The sequence below is a fragment of the Polyodon spathula genome, chromosome 4, assembly GCF_017654505.1.
Source record: "Polyodon spathula isolate WHYD16114869_AA chromosome 4, ASM1765450v1, whole genome shotgun sequence".
Lineage (NCBI taxonomy): Eukaryota > Metazoa > Chordata > Actinopteri > Acipenseriformes > Polyodontidae > Polyodon > Polyodon spathula.
The window spans coordinates 35,662,072-35,685,280 of NC_054537.1; the positions used below are offsets into that span (position 1 = coordinate 35,662,072).

The 23,209-nt window shown below is 37.1% G+C and overlaps 1 protein-coding gene across 9 annotated transcripts in view; it reads right to left on the minus strand.

Moving 5' to 3' along the window:
• The window catches only part of LOC121314478 (receptor-type tyrosine-protein phosphatase mu-like), a 275,442-nt gene extending 252,667 nt beyond the window's left edge, over window positions 1-22,775 (minus strand). For all 9 annotated transcript variants that reach the window (XM_041247804.1, XM_041247803.1, XM_041247802.1 and 6 more), the window contains exon 1: window positions 22,515-22,775. In XM_041247804.1, the coding sequence (XP_041103738.1) occupies window positions 22,515-22,587 (73 nt within the window). In that variant the 5' untranslated portion in view covers window positions 22,588-22,775. The remainder of the gene's footprint in view (window positions 1-22,514) is intronic.
• Between the last annotated feature and the right edge of the window lie 434 nt (window positions 22,776-23,209).

Sequence of the window (23,209 nt, forward strand, 5' to 3'; positions counted from 1 at the left end):
TACTGGACTGTCAGTTGACTAACTGTAGCCCATCTGTTGCTCTGCACAATTTGTGTCAGCTTCCTTTGGCCTCTTTCATCAATGAGCCGTTTTCAACCACTGGCCTGCCGTTGGCTGGATGTCCTTTGGGTGGTGGACCATCCTTGATACACATGAGAAACTGTTGAGCGTGAAAAACCTAGCAGCATTGCAGTTCTTGACACACTCAACCGGCATGCCTGGCACCTACCACCATACCCTGCTCAAAGGCACTTAAATCTTTTGTCTTACCCATTTACCCTCTGAATGGCACACGTACATAATCCATGTCTTAACTGTGTCAAGGCCTTAAAAATTGTTCTTTAACCTGTCTCCCCTTCATCTGCACTGACTGAAGTGGATTTAAGAAGTTATATCAATAAGGGATCATAGCTTTCACCTGGATTCAGTCTATTTCATGGAAGGAGCAGGTGTTTCTAATGTTTTGTACACTCAGTGTGTGTGTGTGTGTGTGTGTGTGTGTGTGTGTGTGTGTGTGTGTGTGTATATATATATATATATATATATATATATATATATATATATATATATATATTATATAATATATAGTTCACAATCTCTACAAGATCTTTCAGTTTTTTTTCTTTCTTTAAAGGATCCTACATCTGTTAACAAAATGAGAATCAAGAGATGTATCTTTGCATGAAAATAAGTGATGAAAAGGGGCTAACACCACAAAGTGTGTTTGTTTTCAACTCCAAGCATGTAGACAGTTTTTGCATGTACTGTATACCATCTGATACTGTCCTAATACTTGTTGGACGGCAGCGTATGTTTTATTGGTAAGCTTTTAAATTTGCTTTTGTTGTTGAAGTGCAGATATATCATGAAGTTACTGTACTAAAACAAAACAAAAAAAAAAAAAAAAAAAAAAAAAGACAACATAATGCAGAGCCATAAAAAGCTTCCGTACAGCATTTTTAGATGTGGGATTAATGCGGGAGATCAGTCAAATCCCTGCGGGAATCATAGAAGAATGCAGCTGGGTGCAATGGCAATGCGGGATTTCAGATACTGTTTCATCAAAGTGTGGTTCATTACTTGTGAAGACCACCTCGTGAAGGCCCGACACTGATAGAAAAATTATACACAAAGAAAAAACAGCTTGGCAATTGATTTGGACATTTTCTTTCAAACTGACAATTCTGTTATCTGGGTTACTATCTTTTGCAAAACATTCTCAATCACACAGCTTTTTGTTTGCTTTTTCAATCTTCAAAAGTCACACACCATCAGGAAGGAAAGGATGGACTTCAATGATGCTTCAAGGCCACCTCACCCTGAAGTCAGCCTAAACAAAACACAAATCCGTACTTCATGCATAAGTGTGGGCAGTGGATATCACTGAAGAGGTGACCTCATCCAAGTAGGGCAATAATCCAGAAGAGATCCACTTCTTCACATGAAAGATCACTTTAAAAAGCACTAAATGTTAAAGGCAAACAAAACAACTGATAACTCAGGCTGTTTATAAATGATACTGATGTAAACTGTGTTTGATTTTTTTTTGAAGCGCAGTCTTCCACTGTATGACATATTCAAACTGATTAGGGTCATGGTCAGTGCACTTACGATCCCCCCCTTTACTTGACATTGAAATTTCAATGCCTTTAACAAAACATGTCTGGCCACAATATACAGAACAATAGCTGCTGTAACCAGAAAAGGCTACTTCTAACACCTTTGCTTTCCTGAGGAAAATAGAAAAGAACTGAGGTCCCCATATCACTACTTTGTTTGAGGAATTATATTCCCTCTGCTCAGCTATGAGAAGGTCAGCATTAGCCTCAAGCAGGTGACAGAGGGCCACAGAAGACTACTGCCTATAAAGATGAATATTAAAAGGTCTTACCCCTGATGGATATATTGCCAGACTCTGTAATAAAGCTGTTGGCTTGTAAACTGTTGTCAAGCAACCGTTATCCTACAAGTGTGCAGGGACTTGCAGAAAAAGGTCTGTCTTCTTGTTCAGATAAATAAGTTAAAAAAAAAAAGCATAAAAACAAGACTAAAATGAACATACTGTATCAGCCCAAAACTAGCATGTAGATGACAGGTCCCTGTAATAAGAATCTATTGTCTAGCTGTCTGTAACTCCACCAGGAGAAGTGCAATGAAAAATGCCTTTAGTCAATAATGAGTCTTGGTGTGTCGGAGGTGCCCGAAGGATAATTCATTTTGCAAGCTGTACAGTAAATGTTCAAATGAGTGATTTCATTAGTTTGCTCTTACTCAACAGTGTAATTAGCAGGGTTACTGAACCTGCTGCAGTGTCTTCAAGAGCCTGCCTGTCCATGACACAGCAATACATTTAACAACATAATTCTGAATGTTTTGCGATTTACTCAGAAATCATTGGGTCATAAATAAGCTTGCTACTTTAATATTAAATCTGTAAAGCTCGTTAAAAGTTGAATTCCCAAATAATATGAGTTTGATTGAAATAAATTTATAGATGATAAACGTTGGTAAAACCACTAGCTATTTTTTATTTTCTTACCAAATATAATCATTTAGAAATCCTCTCTAGTTTGTGTAGTTTTTTTATACACGCTGTCTGACCCATCTCCATTCTGCTTTGAGTGGCTGGGGGTCACTGTCAGTCATCAAGGTGGTCCATTCGTACTGTAGTTTCACCCTGTTCTGACAGATCTCATTGACTGAAGCAGTGCTAGAATGTTCTCATTTGCCAGCTACAGAGCAGGTCATTCAAAGCGCCTACTTTGAAATTAGCGGGTTTAGGTGTAGGTAAGCTTTTACTTTAGGTATACGGTGACAGTTACTAGTTTAATTTGAAAATGGGGCGCAAGAGAAGAACACTTAATGAATATTGTGCACGACAGCGGCTGAAGTCTCCGGCAGGACGAAGCAGGCCTGTCTGCCTTGCCTTCCAGTGACCGAGTCCAGCTGTGCTGAAGCAGGAGAGGGGGAGCTCAGACTCTGAATAATAAGTGCAAGTTAGTTCTGTTCAGCTTTCTAATGTTTTGTTCTGTGCACATTATTTTTACTTGGAAATTTATGCTATAAAGGTCTGTGTAATACACTTTTATATGCTGCATTTACTATGGTTTATTTGAGACCATTTTTAAATATATAGCTCTGTTGTGACCAAACGTTATTTAAAATTTTGAATGTTGGTAACCATGGTTTTGTTGCATGTTGATTACGATAAAGGGGTTTCGCGAAATGAGACGTTTTTCAAGGGGGGGGGGGGGGGGGGGGGGGGGGGGGGGGGGGGGGGGGGGGGGGGGGGGGGGGGGGAGGTTATAAAGCATTAAGGTCGTTTTCACCCATTCTCTGCTTGAATGGAAAAATAAAGATTGAAAAAAAATGGTACATTTTTTCTAAAATAAACATTGATATTAATTGTTGATTTGGTCAAAAAACTTTGTAAGACTTTGTCTTACGAGTGTCATACTGGAGCATCTAGATCATGCTCCCTCCTGCAACAATGTGGACCCTCCCACTGAAAGTAATGGCTCTTGTGGAAACAAAAATCCAGCACCACATCTTGTAGGAAAGCATGAGCAGGATACATTTAGATAAATCCTGCTTCTCCTGGTGAACAAAGCTGAGTGAAAGCTCCCAAATGTTCTCAGCTTTATTTTCCAGATGTATGATGTGCACATATCAAAACCTCTCGGACTGTCTGGAAACAATATGTTTGGTGAAACAATATTACCGCAATACGAACAAATGAAATGCATTTGTTTTTAACACTGCAACCCTTTAACTACGTAGCTGAACTGAAATAAAGTCTGCTTTTAAATTCTTCTGATGTGTGTCACATTCCAGGATAGTACTGTGTAAACATAGGACAATAAGCAAGAGGCGCTAACCCCCCCCCCCCCCCCCCAAAAAAAAAAAAAAGAAAACAGGTCAATATTAGTATTTTATGGTAGTCCACTGAGTGGACTGAGTGTTTTGCTTATTTAACTATTTGAACGACAGAGGCTTGGGTATGGATTATTACAGTACTATTACATTTATTTATTTCCAAGCCATTTTTTGCAATATAAACAAATGTTTTAACCACAGCACAAGTGATAATAGACCCTTTATTTACTGTTTTAAATCATTACAAGGCTTTGAAGGATAGTGAATTAAAATTCAGTGTTTTGTTAGTTCTCTGCAGAACACTTGCAATTTCAAAAGATGTCAATCGCTTTCTAAGTTTACGATCACCGAGCTATCCATGAAGAACACTTGATTTGCTACTTTGTGTGACACTGATCTCACTGAGCCTACTGTTTAGCATAAGCAAGAACAAAAAGGATGTTATCAGAGTGCCTCAATCCTTCTGCCAAGGCCAAGCTGCAGCAAGCAACTATTTGCAGTTTATTTGTCAGAATCAATGTAATCTTCTAGTTACATACAAATTGCTCATTTTATTTACGACTGGGTGATAAAGTGCAACTCCAGTGAGCAATCAGAGCTAGGAAACTGATATTTGCTTCTGAAATGACTGATTAATGCACTCCACAGAGAAACCATCAAAATGCTTTTTTTTTTTTTTTTTGGGGTATTCTCGTAATGGTCTATCTTGCCCTAAACGCCCCTGTGTCAGCAATTAGCAGTGGCAGTATTTCATTAATCCATCAGTTTTCTAGTGTGGCAGTTTCTAAGACCCACAGATAACAGGCAATCGTTTGTTTAAACCTCAGGATTAGTTTCTGCAGCATCACACCATATGATTAGGCATCAGCAATACAAAAAATAAATCAAGAAAAAAAATTGCAAATGAGGAAGCTGTTATAGATCTGTGGATTTCAAATCACACTTTAAAAAAAAAAAATGATAAAACTTACAAAATGCATACAAATTACAAAAAGTTTGGAAGTAATATTAAAAGATTTTGAATAAATACATAAACAAAGTCAGCAAATCCTTAATTAATAAATGTACTGTATTTGGAGTCAAAGAAGAGGAAGTCTTTCAATAATCCTTTTCCAGAAGAAAATGGTTTCATATTACAAAAGTAAAGAAAGAGTGGATTATCTTAAAAGTAGGGAGAAAATCTCTACCAATGCAACACAGCTATAAAAAGTCACTTGCCCACTCCTGAAAAACAATTACACCCGAGGCACCAGATTAGGGACAACAAGATCAAGCATAAAATTAAAATTCATATCCATTCATAATCAGGGCACTTGATGGGATATCACTGCAACATTTCTACAGTGACATCAAACACATCTCCGTCAGTTTGGCTAATGTAAGGTTTTCCACATCAGCAGCTTGCTTAACTGGCTGTTATTTTCATATGTGCTCTGCCTGTGCACACTGTTCAGTAGCCAGCTCTGATGAGACCTGTAGTAAAACTGCTAGTCTGACTGGATTGACTGTAGAAAAGGAATCAATTCCAGTGGTAGCAATAAAACTTACGAAACTATTGCTATGGCTGTTCTGTCTCAATAAGCTTAGTCTGCATTTTCTCTTCATTTCAAGCAAGCACGTTAACAATCGGAGATTTGTAAATGTGCAGTTGAATGAAGACGCACATAAATAAAACTCAACATAAATGTTTGCATTCCAACAGCCACTGTATACCAGGATTCAGGAATAATAGCTCATGTTTAACAAATGGACCACTGATAAGACTGTTTGATGAATTGATTCTTAACTGATTCCCTGACCGAAAATAAACTGTTACACAAACAACAATATTCCCAGCAGCCCATAGCTGCTATACAGTTTTGCTCAATCTGTAGAATTTCCAAATGGCTAGAGAGAATGAAAATATAAAGTTGTATCAACTGTTCTGCATTCCTTCGCTTAATTTTGTATTCTTCACTAGTATAGAACATTATATTTTGATGAAGAGAACTCTTGCTGTATAGGAAAATTAAATGCAAGCAACTGCAGCTGTTTACAGAAACTTGCCAATACGTCGTTATCAATGGAGAAGTGTCCATGCGTTTTTTTTTTTTTTAAGCTCGAGACATTTGCTTGAGAAAAATGTCTTGTGTAAAATGCTTTTTTGGGTTTTCATTCGCTCAGTTTATTTTACCCGAGTAAACCAGGCTGTTCACCCGACGTCATGCAAATGAATAGGAAAGGTGGGGGTTGATATGTAAATTAGCTCTGCGTAAAGTACTTGTGCTGTTTTGAAGATTATTTTGTGAAAATGTGGTTTCCATGTGCAGAGAACTGGTACACGAGTGAATAGAAGCTGCTGTAACAAAGCTAAATACCTTGTGCCTGGTTGGTTAGTAATGTGTTTTACTGCTCTTGCCCAAATAATTTTTCACATGTCATTAGTGGGATGTCATGTTGATAGTAGCAAATACTGTTTCAACTCAGTTATCTTACGACTCATTAATTAAAAATGAACTCTGAGGTATAAAATGAAACTGACCATCAGGTATTGCAGATCACCATGTCTGAAAACCGGCAGAGACGGTATATTTCCCTTTCATTCAGGCAGTACGGCATATAGGGTATCAGGTGATGCTGCGTATACTACCCTGACCGTCCTGACGGCTGATACACCATGAGTGAAGTGCAGCATTAGTTTGTTGCCAAAATTGCCACTGCCTGCTGTATCCTGCCAACTCTTTCTACGATTATCGAATAATTAAAAAATGTTAACGACACGATTATCACGAATATTCGTAATCACGATATATCGTACTATCAAAAAATCGTTTCATCGCTAGGTCTCAAGAGAAAAGAAAGTGGCACTGCCTTTCAAAACATGCGCTATATGTTAGAGTGTGAGTGTTTATGCAAATTCCAACCCGCAACTCTCAAAAAAACAAGCCCAATCCTGCTTATTATAAGCAGACTTGCCAACTGTGAAGGTTACCTCAGCCACCAGTTTCAACTGGACAGCAGAGATCTGAGGAGACTCGTGCTGTCAGAGATTCTCTCTTTTCTTTTAAGTTGTGTTGGATTTACTGTTGTGTTAATAATGATGCAAACAGATAAAACACAATCACTATGTTCATTTACAATTTTATTTGGTCAGTTCTGGGAGAGCATCAACAACTTGTTGGTATATGTTGTTGCTCTGTTTTGGGCGATCAAGCTGACTACATTTATTAATGTGGAGGGCGGACACACGTTGTCTTCGGACATAGCTGGGATCAAAAAAGGACGGGAATTAATTCAGTTAGAAATTTAAGCAGCTCACTTGCTCTTGGTGTTTAACTTTAGCGTAGTTTTTATAGCAAGGGTATTCTCAAAGGGCATAATGCAGTTCATGGCAAGTGGTTTTCTACAGAACTGTAAACCCATGACAGGCCAGACACAGCAAAAAATAACAAAAAAGCCATATCATTAAGGTGAACTACACCACTGCTAACCATAAAACCGTCCATCAACCACTTACTTTCTGCCATCTTGGAATCCACAATAACAACTGACCTGCCCCCTTGCAATATTTATAGTGATGTCAATTAAGGATAAACACGCTCATTCACATTTACACGTAAAATTCGGGTTTCCATGTGAAACTTTGTCATTTACACAAGTAAATCAGATTTACCCTATCCCTCTCTTTGGCCGTTTTTTACAGCCACAGACCTGATTTACACAAGTAATTCTTCCAAATGTGCACACATATCGTCATTTCACGTGTAAATTGCCCCGCAGAGAAACCCCATGAATGTTAACAAAAGGGAGAAGATGAAAGCCACAAGCTATTTCCTGGCATCTTGCTTATCAGTGCAGTAGTCTGCATCTCAGAAATCCAATTTGAGCCACAAACTAGGAAAACTTTTGAACACCACTGAAACTTGAATGTAGAGTGCATGATAGCTGTGAGAAAACACTGAGAACAAGCTTTGAACATGATCTGAAAAAAATTGCTTTGTCTGAAAGTGTAAAGAATTAGGCAGGAACATATTGTTTCCTGGTATACCACATAACTTCCCCACTTAAGAATATGTGTGATGACTATCTTAGATTTTACAATGAAGCACCTTGCTGAAAACCTCACACAACTCATTTGGGAAATTATTTCTAAGAGTTAAGCGTTCCCCAGAACTCTGGCCCATTTGAAAATGCTGAAATATTTCCCAGTACTCCAGCTTCTGTGAGCATGGCTATTAAATATTTGTCACGTTCCAGCATCAAGGCATTTATAGAGCCCTGAATTATTTATTCACTGGTCTGAGTGAAACTCCCTGAACAGCAATGGAGACGGCAATGATTCTGACTGTTTGATGTTGCATCTCCTCAAGTGACTAAAGGGGCTATAAAACAGCCAATGGCTTAAGCCTGCCATCTCAGTCCTATTAGCAGTAAAGACCTCCCTATTCAAACTGCTAAGTAAATCCTCCAAGAGCCTTGGGACTGTTCATGCTTGAAAGCAACTGTTAAGAATTTGACAACAGCCAAACTGTTCCAATTTAATCCATTTCCCAAGGTAAGAAGAATTATAGGTAAACATATGCCTTCATTATTTGCTTTGCTGCGTTTCAATACTCCAAACCCACACAATATTGCCAGCCAAGGATTAAATGCAATCACCTCTGGATTTCAGAGCTTTTGCATTGCAAATGAAAAAAGCTTATTAAGCACCAGTGGTTATGGTTAGCTAGTGACTATACATTTTATATTCTTGATGCTTAAAATTGTTCTGAACTTAACCTTGTAATGTGCACAACGCGAGCATGAAGTACTTTTCCACTCCGTGGATCAATGATTCAAAAGAAGACAACGACAAAGAAAACAAGAAAGATAATGATAATGTTTACAGAGATCTGCCTCTACCCTTCAGTCATAAAATAATTAGCCCTTGCTCTAAATTTTAATGCCCTACTACATGCTGATCCTAAGCATTAGATTAATCAGCCAATCATTTAAAAAATGATAATGATGCATTTTATTTATAGTGTCACTGCCAATGGAGTGTCCCAAAGCGGCTTACAGTCCTACATCTATAAAAGACAAAATAAATAAATAAATAAATAAATAAATAAAACGCTAGATCACGTGGATCTCAGCCTGTCAAGCTATGATCCAAGCCAAACTGGAGATGCAGTAAATTTTATGACAAACACAATGGTCTAGGAAGAATAGGGGGTTTGAGTACCTCATACCTGAATATGGAGTGAATGGCTTCTTCCTAGGTAATGAAAACCCCCATGTGACGGCATATGCATTAGCGCCAACACCATGGCTAGCAGCTGCCTTGCAGGTCTTTACATTATAGTGCACTGCCTATGGTGAAGCCTTGGGCTGTAGCTCAACCTGCTACAGTAAGCATCCCTAGATATATAATACAGCACAAATGTTACGAAAAAGTTACAATGTTGGCTAATTATCATCTTTACTGCACACGTATCAAAAGGTACACTGAGTAGCATTCGGCAGCATCCCTAAAGAGGTGATGAGAATTGCCAGCCTGACAACACACACAGCTGCCTTCTGAATAAGTAACAGGAACAGGAAGGCAGTGATCATGAAAAAAGGTGACTTACACATTCCTGCCTGGATGGGTCACTGAAATACTTGCAGTTAAGATTTCTTAAAACTTTAACTGGGAGACACGGGATGAAAAAAGCTCACTATTAGTATTATGTATCTTCAGCCAAAGCTAAATAAATAAATACATAAATAAATAACATGTTTGTAATATATCTGACCTTTAATTCATAAGTATATTTGAACACATCTGCGTGTTAAAAGTTAAGGGTCGAGGTATTTAAACCCATAGATCTATTAGTCCTCACTGTGTTATAATATCTGCTTCTACATTTTTATTGAGTTTTGGGCCTATATACCAGAAAACAAAAATTGACATGATTTTCAAGTGGGAAGATATGTGTTCATTGAGCGGTATACATTACATCAGTAGAAAGCTTTTTTTTTTTTTTTTTTTTTTTTTTAAATAGCTCAATTTTTTTATATTAATTTATATGTATTTTGTCTTGCTGAAACAGCACCTCTGTTCTTGTAGAGCACATTTTACTTCAACAGTCTTGGGTATACACTGATTTCTCACTAAGGGTTTACCTATTGAGATAATTATGCTGTTGTTTTAATTAAGTCCTGCATGAGCCCCTCGTAGCACGTACTGCTTGTAGACTCTTATACAGCAGGCTTTCCATTACATCCTCCTGCTTCCAGCTCTTCAGGCGCTTTCTAAGTACTGCTACCCTGGCTGTGTTATACATCGCACAATGAAGAATCACCATCATTCTCATCACCATCATTCTCCTCTCCTACATGTGAGATGGGAGATATTGAAATTGGAGAAGGAATCTATGAAAAAGACCTAGGAGTTTTTGTTGACTCAGAAATGTCTTCATCTAGACAATGTGGGGAAGCTATAAAAAAGGCTAACAAGATGCTCGGATACATTGTGAAAAGTTTTGAATTTAAACCAAGGGAAGTAATGTTAAAACTGTACAATGCACTAGTAAGACCTCATCTTGAATATTGTGTTCAGTTCTGGTCACCTCGCTATAAAAAAGATATTGCTGCTCTAGAAAGAGTGCAAAGAAGAGCGACCAGAATTATTCCGGGCTTAAAAGGCATGTCATATGCAAACAGGCTAAAAGAATTGAATCTGTTCAGTCTTGAACAAAGAAGACTACGTGGCGACCTAATTCAAGCATTCAAAATTCTAAAAGGTATTGACAGTGTCGACCCAAGGGACTTTTTCAGCCTGAAAAAAGAAACAAGGACCAGGGGTCACAAATGGAGTTTAGAAAAAGGGGCATTCAGAACAGAAAATAGGAGACACTTTTTTACACAGAGAATTGTGAGGGTCTGGAATCAACTCCCCAGTAATGTTGTTGAAGCTGACACCCTGGGATCCTTCAAGAAGCTGCTTGATGAGATTTTGGGATCAATAAGCTACTAACAACCAAACGAGCAAGATGGGCCGAATGGCCTCCTCTCGTTTGTAAACTTTCTTATGTTCTTATGTCACACAGAGCACACTGTCATTTTTTCGGTTGTACATCTGTTCAAAACGTAGCTTGAAAAGTGTGACCTCTAACTTTTATTTCTCCTTACACCCTTTTTAAGGCACCCCTTTAGTGTTACGTCTCCCTTCTATAAACATCATGGGTTTTATCAAATACCTATTTGATGTAAATAAATAAATAAATAAATAACCCAAAATTATTCAAGGTGAAAACAGATACAATAAGAAAACTAGGTCTATAATAAAACTTGAGACCTCCTAAGACTGAAACAAAATTGGATTCAGACTGCAGATAAATAATTTAAAACATTTAGGGGACAACATGGTTTTAGACAGAAAGACCTGAGGTTTGTTATATACCCCTCAACAATATCAACGCATTATACAAACAGGTTAACTTTAAAACCATCCAAACACAAGTGTGAACAGAATGGCTTGGTGGTGATGTCACAGATCAGGAAATAAACACAACAAGTACTGCGGGGTGAGTCACCAATGCGCTTTTTCTTTATTCCAAAAAAATTAAATATCTGAACAGAAACAAAACACTCTTACACAAAACAAAATGGCACGAGGGGCAAAACAAATAAACAGTGACAGAACAAAACAAGTACCGTGCTGGTTTAAAACATGCACGCATAGCAATTGCCTTTTAATTTAGTTTTTCTCTATCTCTGCCTGCGCAATATTTCCTCCTAACCACTCTCAACCCTGGTCAGCAAAAGCTGCTGGTTTTTATAGTGGTCGAGGGATTAACTGGTTATCAATTACCTCGTTTATCCCTCGACCATGTTCTGCACAGGTTTTTTTATTACCAGTCGACAGTCAATTTGTCAATAAATTATTAGCTGCCAACCACGCATTCTCACGCCGGTATTTTGGCAGAGATGAGAAGCAAACATTGTCCCTGCCTAATTACATTAAAACTATAAAAATAAACACAAATATTAAACAATAACAATAATACAAATAAACACAGGGGCAGGGTGTATCCTGTCACAACGTGCGATATGAATATATGGGAAGCCTTCAGAGACAAAAAAAAAAGGCTAGTCTTAAGGGTTAAGTTTAGTTTTTAGGAGCAGGAGTTTTAGACACATTAATACATTTTTTCATGGCAGGTCCCACATTTGGGTTATGTGTGTGAAACTGCTGCAGCTGTGGATTTTGGTCTATAATGAAACAACGCTAGTCTGTAAGAAACCAAATCACTTCCTTTCGCAGCAAATATTTGCCTCCCTTTTAACCCATGGCACCCTTTCTCCTTAAATTTCTTTTCACTAGTTCTACTTTTGACCGCATACAATGTTGACAAATCCACTTGAGGATTCCAGCCATTTCTGGCAACTCTCACACTGCTGTCCCATATATAACTATAGAACATTTATAACTTATCATCAATCAGAGTCTGAAAGGTTGAGGGTGCAAGCAAATGAGGTGCACCTCAGGGTAGTCTAAAAATACTTCCCCACATAAGAATACATGTGTCTTGATAATAGGTGTCATTTTTTTTTTTTTTTTTTTTAAAAGGACATCTTGGGGTGATAAACTAACCTTTATAAAAGTTTACCATAGTACAGTGTAATAAAGAATACTATCAAGCCACAAATATTTGCGAATCAAATATATGGCAGATCACACCCATAAAACCTATTTTGCTCCTGAAATGTTGGCAACCTGTTGTAAAATATGAAGTATGTATTGTTAGTATATTTGTGCCAAAAACATTTGCTTTTTTTCAAGTACACAAAAAACACCTAATAAAAGGCTCACAAATATTTATGGCTTTACACTATTAAAAGCATGGTAAAGCCCAGAGGTATGGTAAAGTTTTTTATTATTGTGAACTGTCTATGGTGAAGCATGAGGCTATTTCAGCTTAAAAGCACGCTACATTACGGTAAATGCATAGTATAACCATGGAAAAAGCAGAATTACATAAATAAACTTTTATAAAGGAAATGCCATGTGGATGTACCGTTAATGCTTTTCTATTCAAATTATTCCTTGAAGGTGGCAACAAAGCCAAACTATTAAATACCCATCTTATTTTTGCAGAATGAACGATAACGTAAAGCTGGGATAAGGAATTGTGGCATTTCACTTTAAGTGATGAATTCAAATTCGGAATAATTCTCTATGGTTCACAAAAAAGTAGTTGTAGTCAGCTTCTAGAAAAACGTTATGTTTCTCAAATAATTCCAATAGCTATATTTTGCCCACCATGTTTATTTGTCTTTCTTTCTGCACTGTGAAAAATGATGTCGGATAAAATCAGGTTTCAGGCCAGCTATTTTACTTGATATAACAGGCTTTTTATCAGTCTAATATATGGTTCCCAAATCTGGAACAAAATTAAAAGGTGTTTCTAATTGATGGCTGGCTTTGTGATCAAGAAAGTTGTATAATTTTGCTTTAGTTATTGTTTTGTATTTATCTAATAATGTATGTCTAGCAGCCATGTGCTCTGATAGTGAAGCAGCAGCAGTAGCAATATTAATTAATATTCAGTGTGTTGTATATATATATATATATATATATATATATATATATATATATATATATATATTATATATCTTTAGAGAAAACTCTGACGAGAACGAACTCAGAATCTGTTGTATCATAATAGTGCACTTCTGTATATCACAGCAGGGTTTTTTTTTTTTTTTAAACTCAATGGAATCAAACAAATACAGTCAATGTTTTTACAAAATGTTTAATATGAAAAAAAAAAAATGTATCCAAGGCCTGACAGATAATACTGCACTATCCACCCACAACAATGTATTTTCCAACATAGATTTAACCCATACCAGCCAATGGTACGGTTTACAAGTCAGACCTAAATTCTCACTCAATTGTAATTAAGTATTGCTGTGCCTTTAGATACTGCCAGCTGTAGAGTAATAAGTTTTCTCTGCTGCCAGTACATAACCCATTTTAATTTTACTTTCTAAAATGTACAATATACAGTACTGTGCAAAAGTTTTAGGCAGGTGTGAAAAAATGCTGTAAAGTAAGAATGCTTTCAAAAATAGACATGTTAATAGATTACATTTATCAATTAACAAAATGCAAAGTGAGTGAACAGAAGAAAAATCTAAATCAAATCCATATTTGGTGTGACCACCCTTTGCCTTCAAAACAGCATCAATTCTTCTAGGTACACTTGCACACAGTTTTTGAAGGAACTCGGCAGGTAGGTTGGCCCAAACATCTTGGAGAACTAATGACAGTTCTGTGGATTTAGGCAGCCTCAGTTGCTTCTCTCTCTTCATGTAATCCCAGACAGACTCGATGATGTTGAGATCAGGGCTCTGTGGGGGCCATACCATCACTTCCAGGACTCCTTGTTCTTCTTTACGCTGAAGATAGTTCTTAATGACTTTCACTGTATGTTTGGGGTCGTTGTCATGCTGCAGAATAAATTTGGGGCCAATCAGATGCCTCCCTGATGGTATTGCATGATGGATAAGTATCTGCCTGTACTTCTCAGCACTGAGGAGACCATTCATTCTGACCAAATCCCCAACTCCATTTGCAGAAATGCAGCCCCAAACTTACAAGGAACCTCCACCATGCTTCACTGTTGCCTGCAGACACTCATTTTGCTACAGCCAAATATTTCAAATTTTGACTAAAGTCCAGAGCACCTGCTGCCATTTTTCTGCACCCCAGTTCCTGTGTTTTCTTGCATAGTTGAGTCACTTGGCCTTGTTTCCACGTCGGAGGTATGGCTTTTTGGCCACAAGTCTTCCATGAAGGCCACTTCTGACCAGACTTCTCTGGACAGTAGATGGGTGTACCAGGGTCCCACTGTTTTCTGCCAATTCTGAGCTGATGGCATTGCTGGACATCTTCCGATTGTGAAGGGAAGTAAGCATGATGTGTCTTTCACCTGCTGCAGTAAGTTTCCTCGGCCGACCACTGCGTCTACGGTCCTCAACGTTGCCCGTTTCTTTGTGCTTCTTCAAAAGAGCTTGGACAGCACATCTGGAAACCCCTGTCTGCCTTGAAATTTCTGCCTGGGAGAGACTTTCTGATGCAGTATAACTACCTTGTGTCTTGTTGCTGTGCTCAGTCTTGCCATGGTGTATGACTTTTGACAGTAAACTGTCTTCAGCAACCTCACCTTATTAGCCGAGTTTGGCTGTTCCTCACCCAGTTTTATTCCTCCTACACAGCTGTTTCTGTTTCAGTTAATGATTGTGTTTCAACCTACATACTGAATTGATGATCATTAGCACCTGTTTGGAATAATTGTTTAATCATACACCTGACTATATGCCTACAAAATCCCTGACTTTGTGCAACTGTACCTAGAAGAATTGATGCTGTTTTGAAGGCAAAGGGTGGTCACACCAAATATGGATTTGATGTAGATTTTTCTTCTGTTCACTCACTTTGCGTTTAGTTAATTGATAAATATCATCTATTAACATGTCTATTTTTGAAAGCATTCTTACTTTACAGCATTTTTTCACACCTGCCTAAAACTTTTGCACAGTACTGTATGTCTATGAGACAATGACGTGCAATATACAGTGCTTGTGTAACTGTTCTTTTTGTGAAATGGTGGATCTCTCTCCCTTAGCAGATGCACCAAACTTCCAGTTCCTAACAAAATGTCCACAATACTTGTAAAGCACATTACTGTGCCTCTAATTAACTAAACCTCTGCACCAGGGTGAAGAAATAAATAAAAACCCAAATCCCAAGACTATTACCTTCTCAAAATGTAACAATTACCTGTTCTATATATAGTTTAGCATGATTGGCTAATTAAAAGAGGCACAGTGATTTATTGCAATGCTTGGTGTTGTGGATTTTTTTTAAGGAGACGTGTGAGAATAATCAATTGGGGTATAATTTCTGAAAGAGTGATTTTCTCTTTTGGGTAGACCACAAATTCACTTTCAAGAAACACTGCTGTTGTAACCAGAAAAGAAAAACAAGAAATATCACCCACAAGCCAGTGCTTGTTTGAATGTCCAGCATGGATGACTAAACTTGAAGCATACAGTAGCCGATCATTTTAACTAAGTTTCATTTTTAATAACTTGTAAATCATTTGACTAGTGTCTTCTGTAGAACAGATAAGTACATGCACACTATCTGTGGATTGAGGTTTTCCTTCATTTCTCGATAGTCAAGGCTACAGTAGTGATCACTTAGGTCTGACCACCCACTGCTTGGAGAACTAATGCAATCAAGTTTACTCTAGGGTGAAGCAACACCCTAATTAAGGCTCAATTCACTCTAGACTGATCCCAGCATGTACACTTCCACTGGGAAGCAATGGCAGCTTGGCGTTCCACCTCAAAAACCAGAGACTGAATAGGACAACTAATTGCAATTTGTAGAACTTACCATTCTGAAGATTAGATTTAGCATTTCCAAGGGAAAGCAACAGTGTAGTTAGTTGTTTTTACATCTTTAAACAGGAATACAGAACATACAATAATACACAAAAATCTACAATGATTCACTTGACGTGCTGCAGATTGTACAACCTGCACTGAATCCTTAAATCATATTACTTTTCTAGGTCTTAGATATGCCTTTGCTTCCCTCAGTAATTATTCCGAGCAGGAAAAAGGCAACATATAGCAGAACTGTGCTAAATGAACTGATCAGAAAATCCTAACAAGATTGCACACTTCTTTGTGAGTTCAAACACATCTCGATGTCAGTATATTAATTAAAATCTGTCTGAAACACTAATAACTGGAATGCTAGGTGAGACACTAAATTGCATTTCGAATGCAATTTAAAGTTATAATTTAATTTTATAAATTGGCATTATAAACTGGGGACCTTTCTTCTTTGGGCAACGTGTCACAGATCAACTTCTCAATGCCAAGGACATAATGAAGCTGACAGCTTTCACGTTGAAAAAAAAAGGAGAGGTTGCTTGTGGTCCTTTTACTGTTATATCCCAAAGACAAGAAAAGCAATGCAAATGAATCGAACGAAAGCAGCCACTAATGCATCATTGACTGACAAGTGGCAATGACACTAAAGCGCACAGATGTAGTGTGACATTAATGGATAAATGTGCCTGTGGTCATACACATGGGACCAAATAGGCCCACCTGCCTTCTGCTTTCAACCTGGGCATGGAAAAAAATCATACATCGGGCAAGATTAATTAGCTGCCTGGAGTTTTACTCTGTTGAGACGATACAGACAGCACATTTCCATAATGTGAGGAAACATTCATGTCGGCCCCAAATCAGGACGACATTGAGGGACGGTTTCTTTTATTTTGGTTGCTAGCAGCACTGTGCTTGTCAGCATGACTTTGTTCTACTTAAGTGGTTTGCTTTTTCTAATTGTATTATTTTAAACAATGAAAGCCCTGAGAGCATTAATCAGTAATGTGTTTTAACGCTTACATTTTCATAGTTGCCTACAATGAATGCAATCTCTGTAAACACAATGCATTCAAGATGCTTGTTAGTTGATGATTTGAAATTGTGACAATATCAAACTGACAACTGCCCAACATATAGCTCCTCTTGCTCCCCTTTATCCTTTCCCTCATCAGCCTTTTTGATAATTCATTGCCTGCTGCCTGTGCTTTTCCTCCACTGTGCGTGGACTTTCACTCACTCTCAACTAAAAAAACATTTTTCTTTTAGCATCTTTTTTACACAATCAATACTCATGTTTAATTATTAACCACACTTATTGCCCAATCAACGTTTAGCATTTTAGTAAAGTATAAATGAACACATTAAATCAATTAACACATTATTGAAACATGAGCTCCATATTCACTTAATGCCTAGATTTAAATGCACCTAAAATGCCTTATTCCCTCGCTTTAAAGTCAACTGCTGGAAAGGTGTCTCTCTGTAAACTTCCAGTAAAATTAAGTTTTTTAATATTTACTATAAACAGTTGTGAAGAAACAGCTAAGAAATTATTTCTGTGGCAAGTTTGGTTTGTTTTAAAACATACTTTTTTTTTTTTTTTTAATTATTATTGTTTGTTTGTGTTAAAAAGCCATTGTCAGCAATACTCAATTTTACTATCAACAACTAAGGCCCGTATTCCGTTGTGTGTACCATCCATGAATCTGTTAGTTGGGAAAAAAAAGATCTAAGGGAGCAACAGGATGCTTGTCAACGTCACATTTTCCTGGAGCAATATAATTTCCCAAGTTGCAAGGCCTTTCAAACAGTGCTGCTGCACAGCAGTCGTTAAGCCAACACAACATCACACTGCAGTTTGCTTACTATTTCTTGCTATTTTAAATAATATGTTTATGTTCTTTATCCACCCTAGGGCATAAAGGTTCATTTAGTCCAGCGCTATACATACATTTTTTATTTATTTATTTATTTATTTTTTTACAAAAAAAGGGGAGGGTTGGGGGGCTGAATCACATCAACACTTCAGGTAGCCATTTTCTGAGCCCCTGTAGTTTCTTCAGACGTTATTCTTTTCAAAGTCATGTAGACATTTTTTTTAAAACGTCCTTATACTTAATTTAAAGAATCAATTCCACTTATGTTTGACGACGTAATTGCTTTATTCATCATACCCAGTTGCAACAAACGTAAAAGAAACAGAAAAACATACATGTTTAGATGTATTTAATTCCTAACTTCCAGTTCTGAGGAGTGATTTATCATTTTTGACTTGCTTTTGTTATAAGCCATAGCTTCACTTTAAATTGGAGCACTTTAATTTCAGTCTCCACTGAGTCAAACACAAGAGCTGCCACCCGTCAAATATCCTAGAACTCCTGCTAGGCCGCTTGTCTTAATAACACCAAGCTCTCATTATAATATAGTCCATTCCGAAACCTGTAAGAACATGGTGAGAACACTCATAAATACGCAGGTTAATGCTACACAACTCCTCCAGCTGCTGACACTGTACCTGTCATTTTTCCTGTAGGTTAAAGGACATGGATTTAAAAAAAAAAAAAAAAAGAAACAAACAATATACTGGATGTGTAGGATGACCAAAATGTCAACCACTGCAGGATGTAAAAAATAAAATAAATAAAAAAAGTTTACTTTTTCCCCTGTCACAAGCTCACACAACGCAGGCCCTCTAAAGTATGGTACTGAAGCTGCCCTGGAAAGCAAGACGTTTTTCAGAACACAAACACTACAATTCAATGTAGCAATTTCTACGCAGAGGAGCTTAATATTTGCATAACTATTGTTGGGATACACCTTATCTGCAACCCAAAACGATGAACAGTTCAAAGGCGTAATTTAGAAGCGTAGCTTATACTTGGGTCCTTTTTAAATCAAGACTAGAACTGAGATTCACAGTATGTTATTCAGGTATACAGTACTTTATTTTGCTTTAGAACGTATAGATCAACAGAGAATGTCTTTGTAAATTACCCTTGGAGAACTTAGCACCGTGAGAATGATCAAACCTAATAAAATAGTTATTCCTATCAGTAGGGACTAATTTGCATTTCACCTTGGTACCAGAGTGTATCCTTTGACCAGATTAATTGACAGCTCAAGGATGCTGAAAGAACTACATTTACTTTCAATGTGTAAATAGATTTCAAAATGAAAAAAAGGGCACTGTATAAGATTTTGTATTTATTCAGTTTCATACCTGTATGTAAGCACTTATTTATTTAACAATACATTTGCAAAGTGTATATTACACTTACCATAGGTTATCCAATTTATAATGCATGGTTGACAAGGAATGATACCTTTTTTTTACATTTTTTTTTACATTGTTTACATTGTGTTTTAAGCAGTTAATTTGTTTACCATTTATTTTAAATTATTTTGCATTAAATGTATGGCAACACATTTGTTTTCTGTGCGACCTTTCTTATATACGATGCTGCCACCATCAGGGCCCCTAACGTAAACAATACATAGAAGTGCAGAAGTTCCAGGCATGGTACAATTGCAGACAATGAAATAGTCCTGTTGTGTCCTGAATTGCGCAGAAAATCTTTCCACTTATGAAAGAAAACAAAAACATTATTTTCAGAAAAGCAACGTGACTGGTGTTAGAAACACGTAACTTGCATTCAACCTTATTTATATCTTAAATCCTTATTGCAACTGGTTCTTTATTCAGTTTAAAACTTCAATGGCTGACTGGAAAATATTTTGTGTGTCATGTAACTGCTTGTGAACACATAAATGTTATGTCATTTTGCATCAATACAAAATTTAAGACATTATTGTTAAACCGAATTAAAGTATTCCTGGCTTGTAGTATTTCTAGTACTTACTGCTCCCGGTGGTGTGTTGGGTTGCAATGTGTGCTGTAACCCAAGGCACAATATGTACTATATATGTGCATATTGATTTACATATATCTATATAACGCATCTCTTCAGATAAAATCCGATGGCCCTACAGCAGAAAATGACCCCCGTTAAAGTATTGAATTCAGCATTTTTACTTGACCACGGGCACATTGTTCCTGATTTCATGTGCTAAAAAGCTCCACTCAGGTTAGAAAAAAAAAAGTCTATATACAATGCGAGCTGTATTTTAACGCCTTTTTATACAATACGTTCACCTCCATAACCACAATGTTTGCGGTTTCCTTCATCCAATGTGAAAAGCTCTGGTATAGCTACACCTCGTGATCGGCAGCGCTGGTGGTTCAACTCCAAGTGCTACCTTTAGAAATAATGTAGTTGTATAATGAAGAAATCCATTAATTACTTAACGTGCACAGCTATTAATTTGTGCAGTAGAAACTATACTGTAATACAATGTAGTGTTTTGTATCTCTCCACAATGCCCCCTCTATTGAAGCACGGCACTACGTTTTAAACGGTTAGATTATATCTACACATTTGATAAACAGCCTACTCCACCTTCCAGCTTTTAAATTTAAATGAAATTATCTTAACAAAATGATGGTTGAACCTGAAAAACAAAAAATGCTGTTGAATGTTTTATTGTACCTCAAAATATTATGGTGTATAGGCTAAAAGTGAAGTTAAAATGTTCTTTTGTAAAATAACAGTAAATTGTTCTATTTAATAAAATTAACCGGGTATTATTATTATTATTTTGTTTTTTTAAAATATCTCATTACGCGTCAAAGCATGGACATTTGAAATGTGTTAATATTATACTTTTTAAAAAAAGTTTAGCTGAGCTAATTCAAATTAAATTTTGAATTGTACATGATGAATCCTTTACGATAAGAGAGGCACAGATTTGCCATGGTGACAGTGATGCATTCTTCTCGTGCTATAACAAAAGGCTGTGGTACGAAAGATAAGAACTGTGCATTATTAGAAATGCGGTTATTACTTTGTAGTCTACTTTGAATAAAAACGTGTGTAGCAGAGCGTGTATATAATCCAAGGTTTTGCACACACCATTTTCATGCTAATAATAAAATATCATTAGCAGAAACATCAGTAGTTATTATTATTATTATTATTATTATTATTATTATTATTATTATTATTATTATAAAGTACTGTACTATAGAAACATCAATTTACGAATGTATTAAAAGGTGCCGCACAATCCTTGACTAAATTGTGAACTGTTTGCTAACTGCCAAACTTTTTATTTCCAAAGCTTAAGATCCAAACCAAATCCATTACAACTGCAAGCAGTAAAATCACACGAAACTTGCATTCAGCACTCCTCTTACACACACAACGCAAGCCCGTTGATACAACAAATGTTTATATTGTTTAGATATATTTTTCCATGTAGTGTTCTCTCTGTATGTACAAAGGTAATTGAAACTGCATCCGTTCAGATAACCAGTTGCATTCTGTGCTGTGGAATGACAGTCTGAAGTAGGTACTTTCTAGATAAACGTTGTACAGTATTACAAAACATGCACAAAACCCTTTGGGACAGTTTAACAGGAACTTAAAATAGTTCCCTGTGTGAACCGTTTTAATCACCTCAACTCCCCCGGTAAAGCGCTGACTTTAAATATAAAAAAAACGCATTCGTTTTTAAAAACTTAGTTTAGTTTATTTTCTCCTTACTGTACTTTGCCCCAAAAGGTGAAACCTACGTAAAGCAGAAACGGTCAACATGTCTGGTAATAACAGGCTACTATGGGAGAGAATGATATAGGGTCCCCTCCAACTGTTTATTTTTTTCCAGCTAGCAATGTCTGCAAATTAGCACCGTGCGGTGGAAAATACTGCTTCAATCCAAGCTCCAAGTTATGTTTCTGTTTTAAAAAGTTTGGGAAGTTGACAAAAACACACTAATGTAGGAATCTTATTTGGGAGTTTATATCGAACGCAATGTGTCGCCCGCTTTAATGCAAAAAATCGTAACTATTTGGATGTGTGTAACCTCCCCCCCCACCCCACCCAAAAGAAAACCCAGAAAACTCCTCACAAACCCAGACAGAGCCAGCCCAGCCACCTGGCTTCATTGGAAACCGTTAACTAATCACCATCTAGCAATCTTTTCAAATACACTTGAGTAGCTGGGAGTGTACCTTTTGTGAAGTCTCCTTATACACAAACTGTCAGATGTGTCATTTTACATCCAATACGCGCACGTCGAACCCAATATTTAAAAGCTGTTTCGTAACAGAGTAATTAACAACATATACAGAGCAACAGTATTAAACTTTCTCTTACCTGTATATACTTGTCCTCTAATTGAGACAAAAAGACTGACCGCAGCAACTAAATAAGTTATAACTCTCTCCATGGCGTATGAGTTGTTTCCTCGTTTCCCCCCCAGTCCGGGGTATGGTGAACGATAGCCTCTTTATCTTTAGGATACTAAGAAAAATCCCCCTTTGCAGTTGCTCGCCGGGTACCTTACACAAACTCTCCCTGTCTCTCTACTACTTACTTGTTGTGTGTCTTTCTAACGGCTCCACTCTCCGCTCTGACTTACTGACTGCCAGGGGAGTTCTGACGTCACCGGGCTCGCAAAGAAAGCTAGACCAGGTCTCACCAGCAGAGGGGGTGTTTGAGAACTAAGACAGACGGATCTGGTCATCCTAATTATAAAGTTTATGGTTATATCGTATTGAAAAAATAAGGACAGTATTTGTAACAGTGACAAGTGGTTTGTAAACCAAACACACACATTTTAAAGAGTTCTAACGTATAGTACATTAAGGTAAATATAGTAAACGATATGCTTAAATCAGTCAGTTTATTAATCTCTTTAACTTTTGATAGAGGGCTGAAAGCAGGTGTTTAGTTGGTAGGTTTTGAGTACCCAAGCCGGTAAAAAAAAAAAAATGAAATAGAATCAGTGTAGAATTCTGGGAATCAGTGTGGAATTCTGGAAATCAGTGTAGAATTCTAGGAATCAGTGT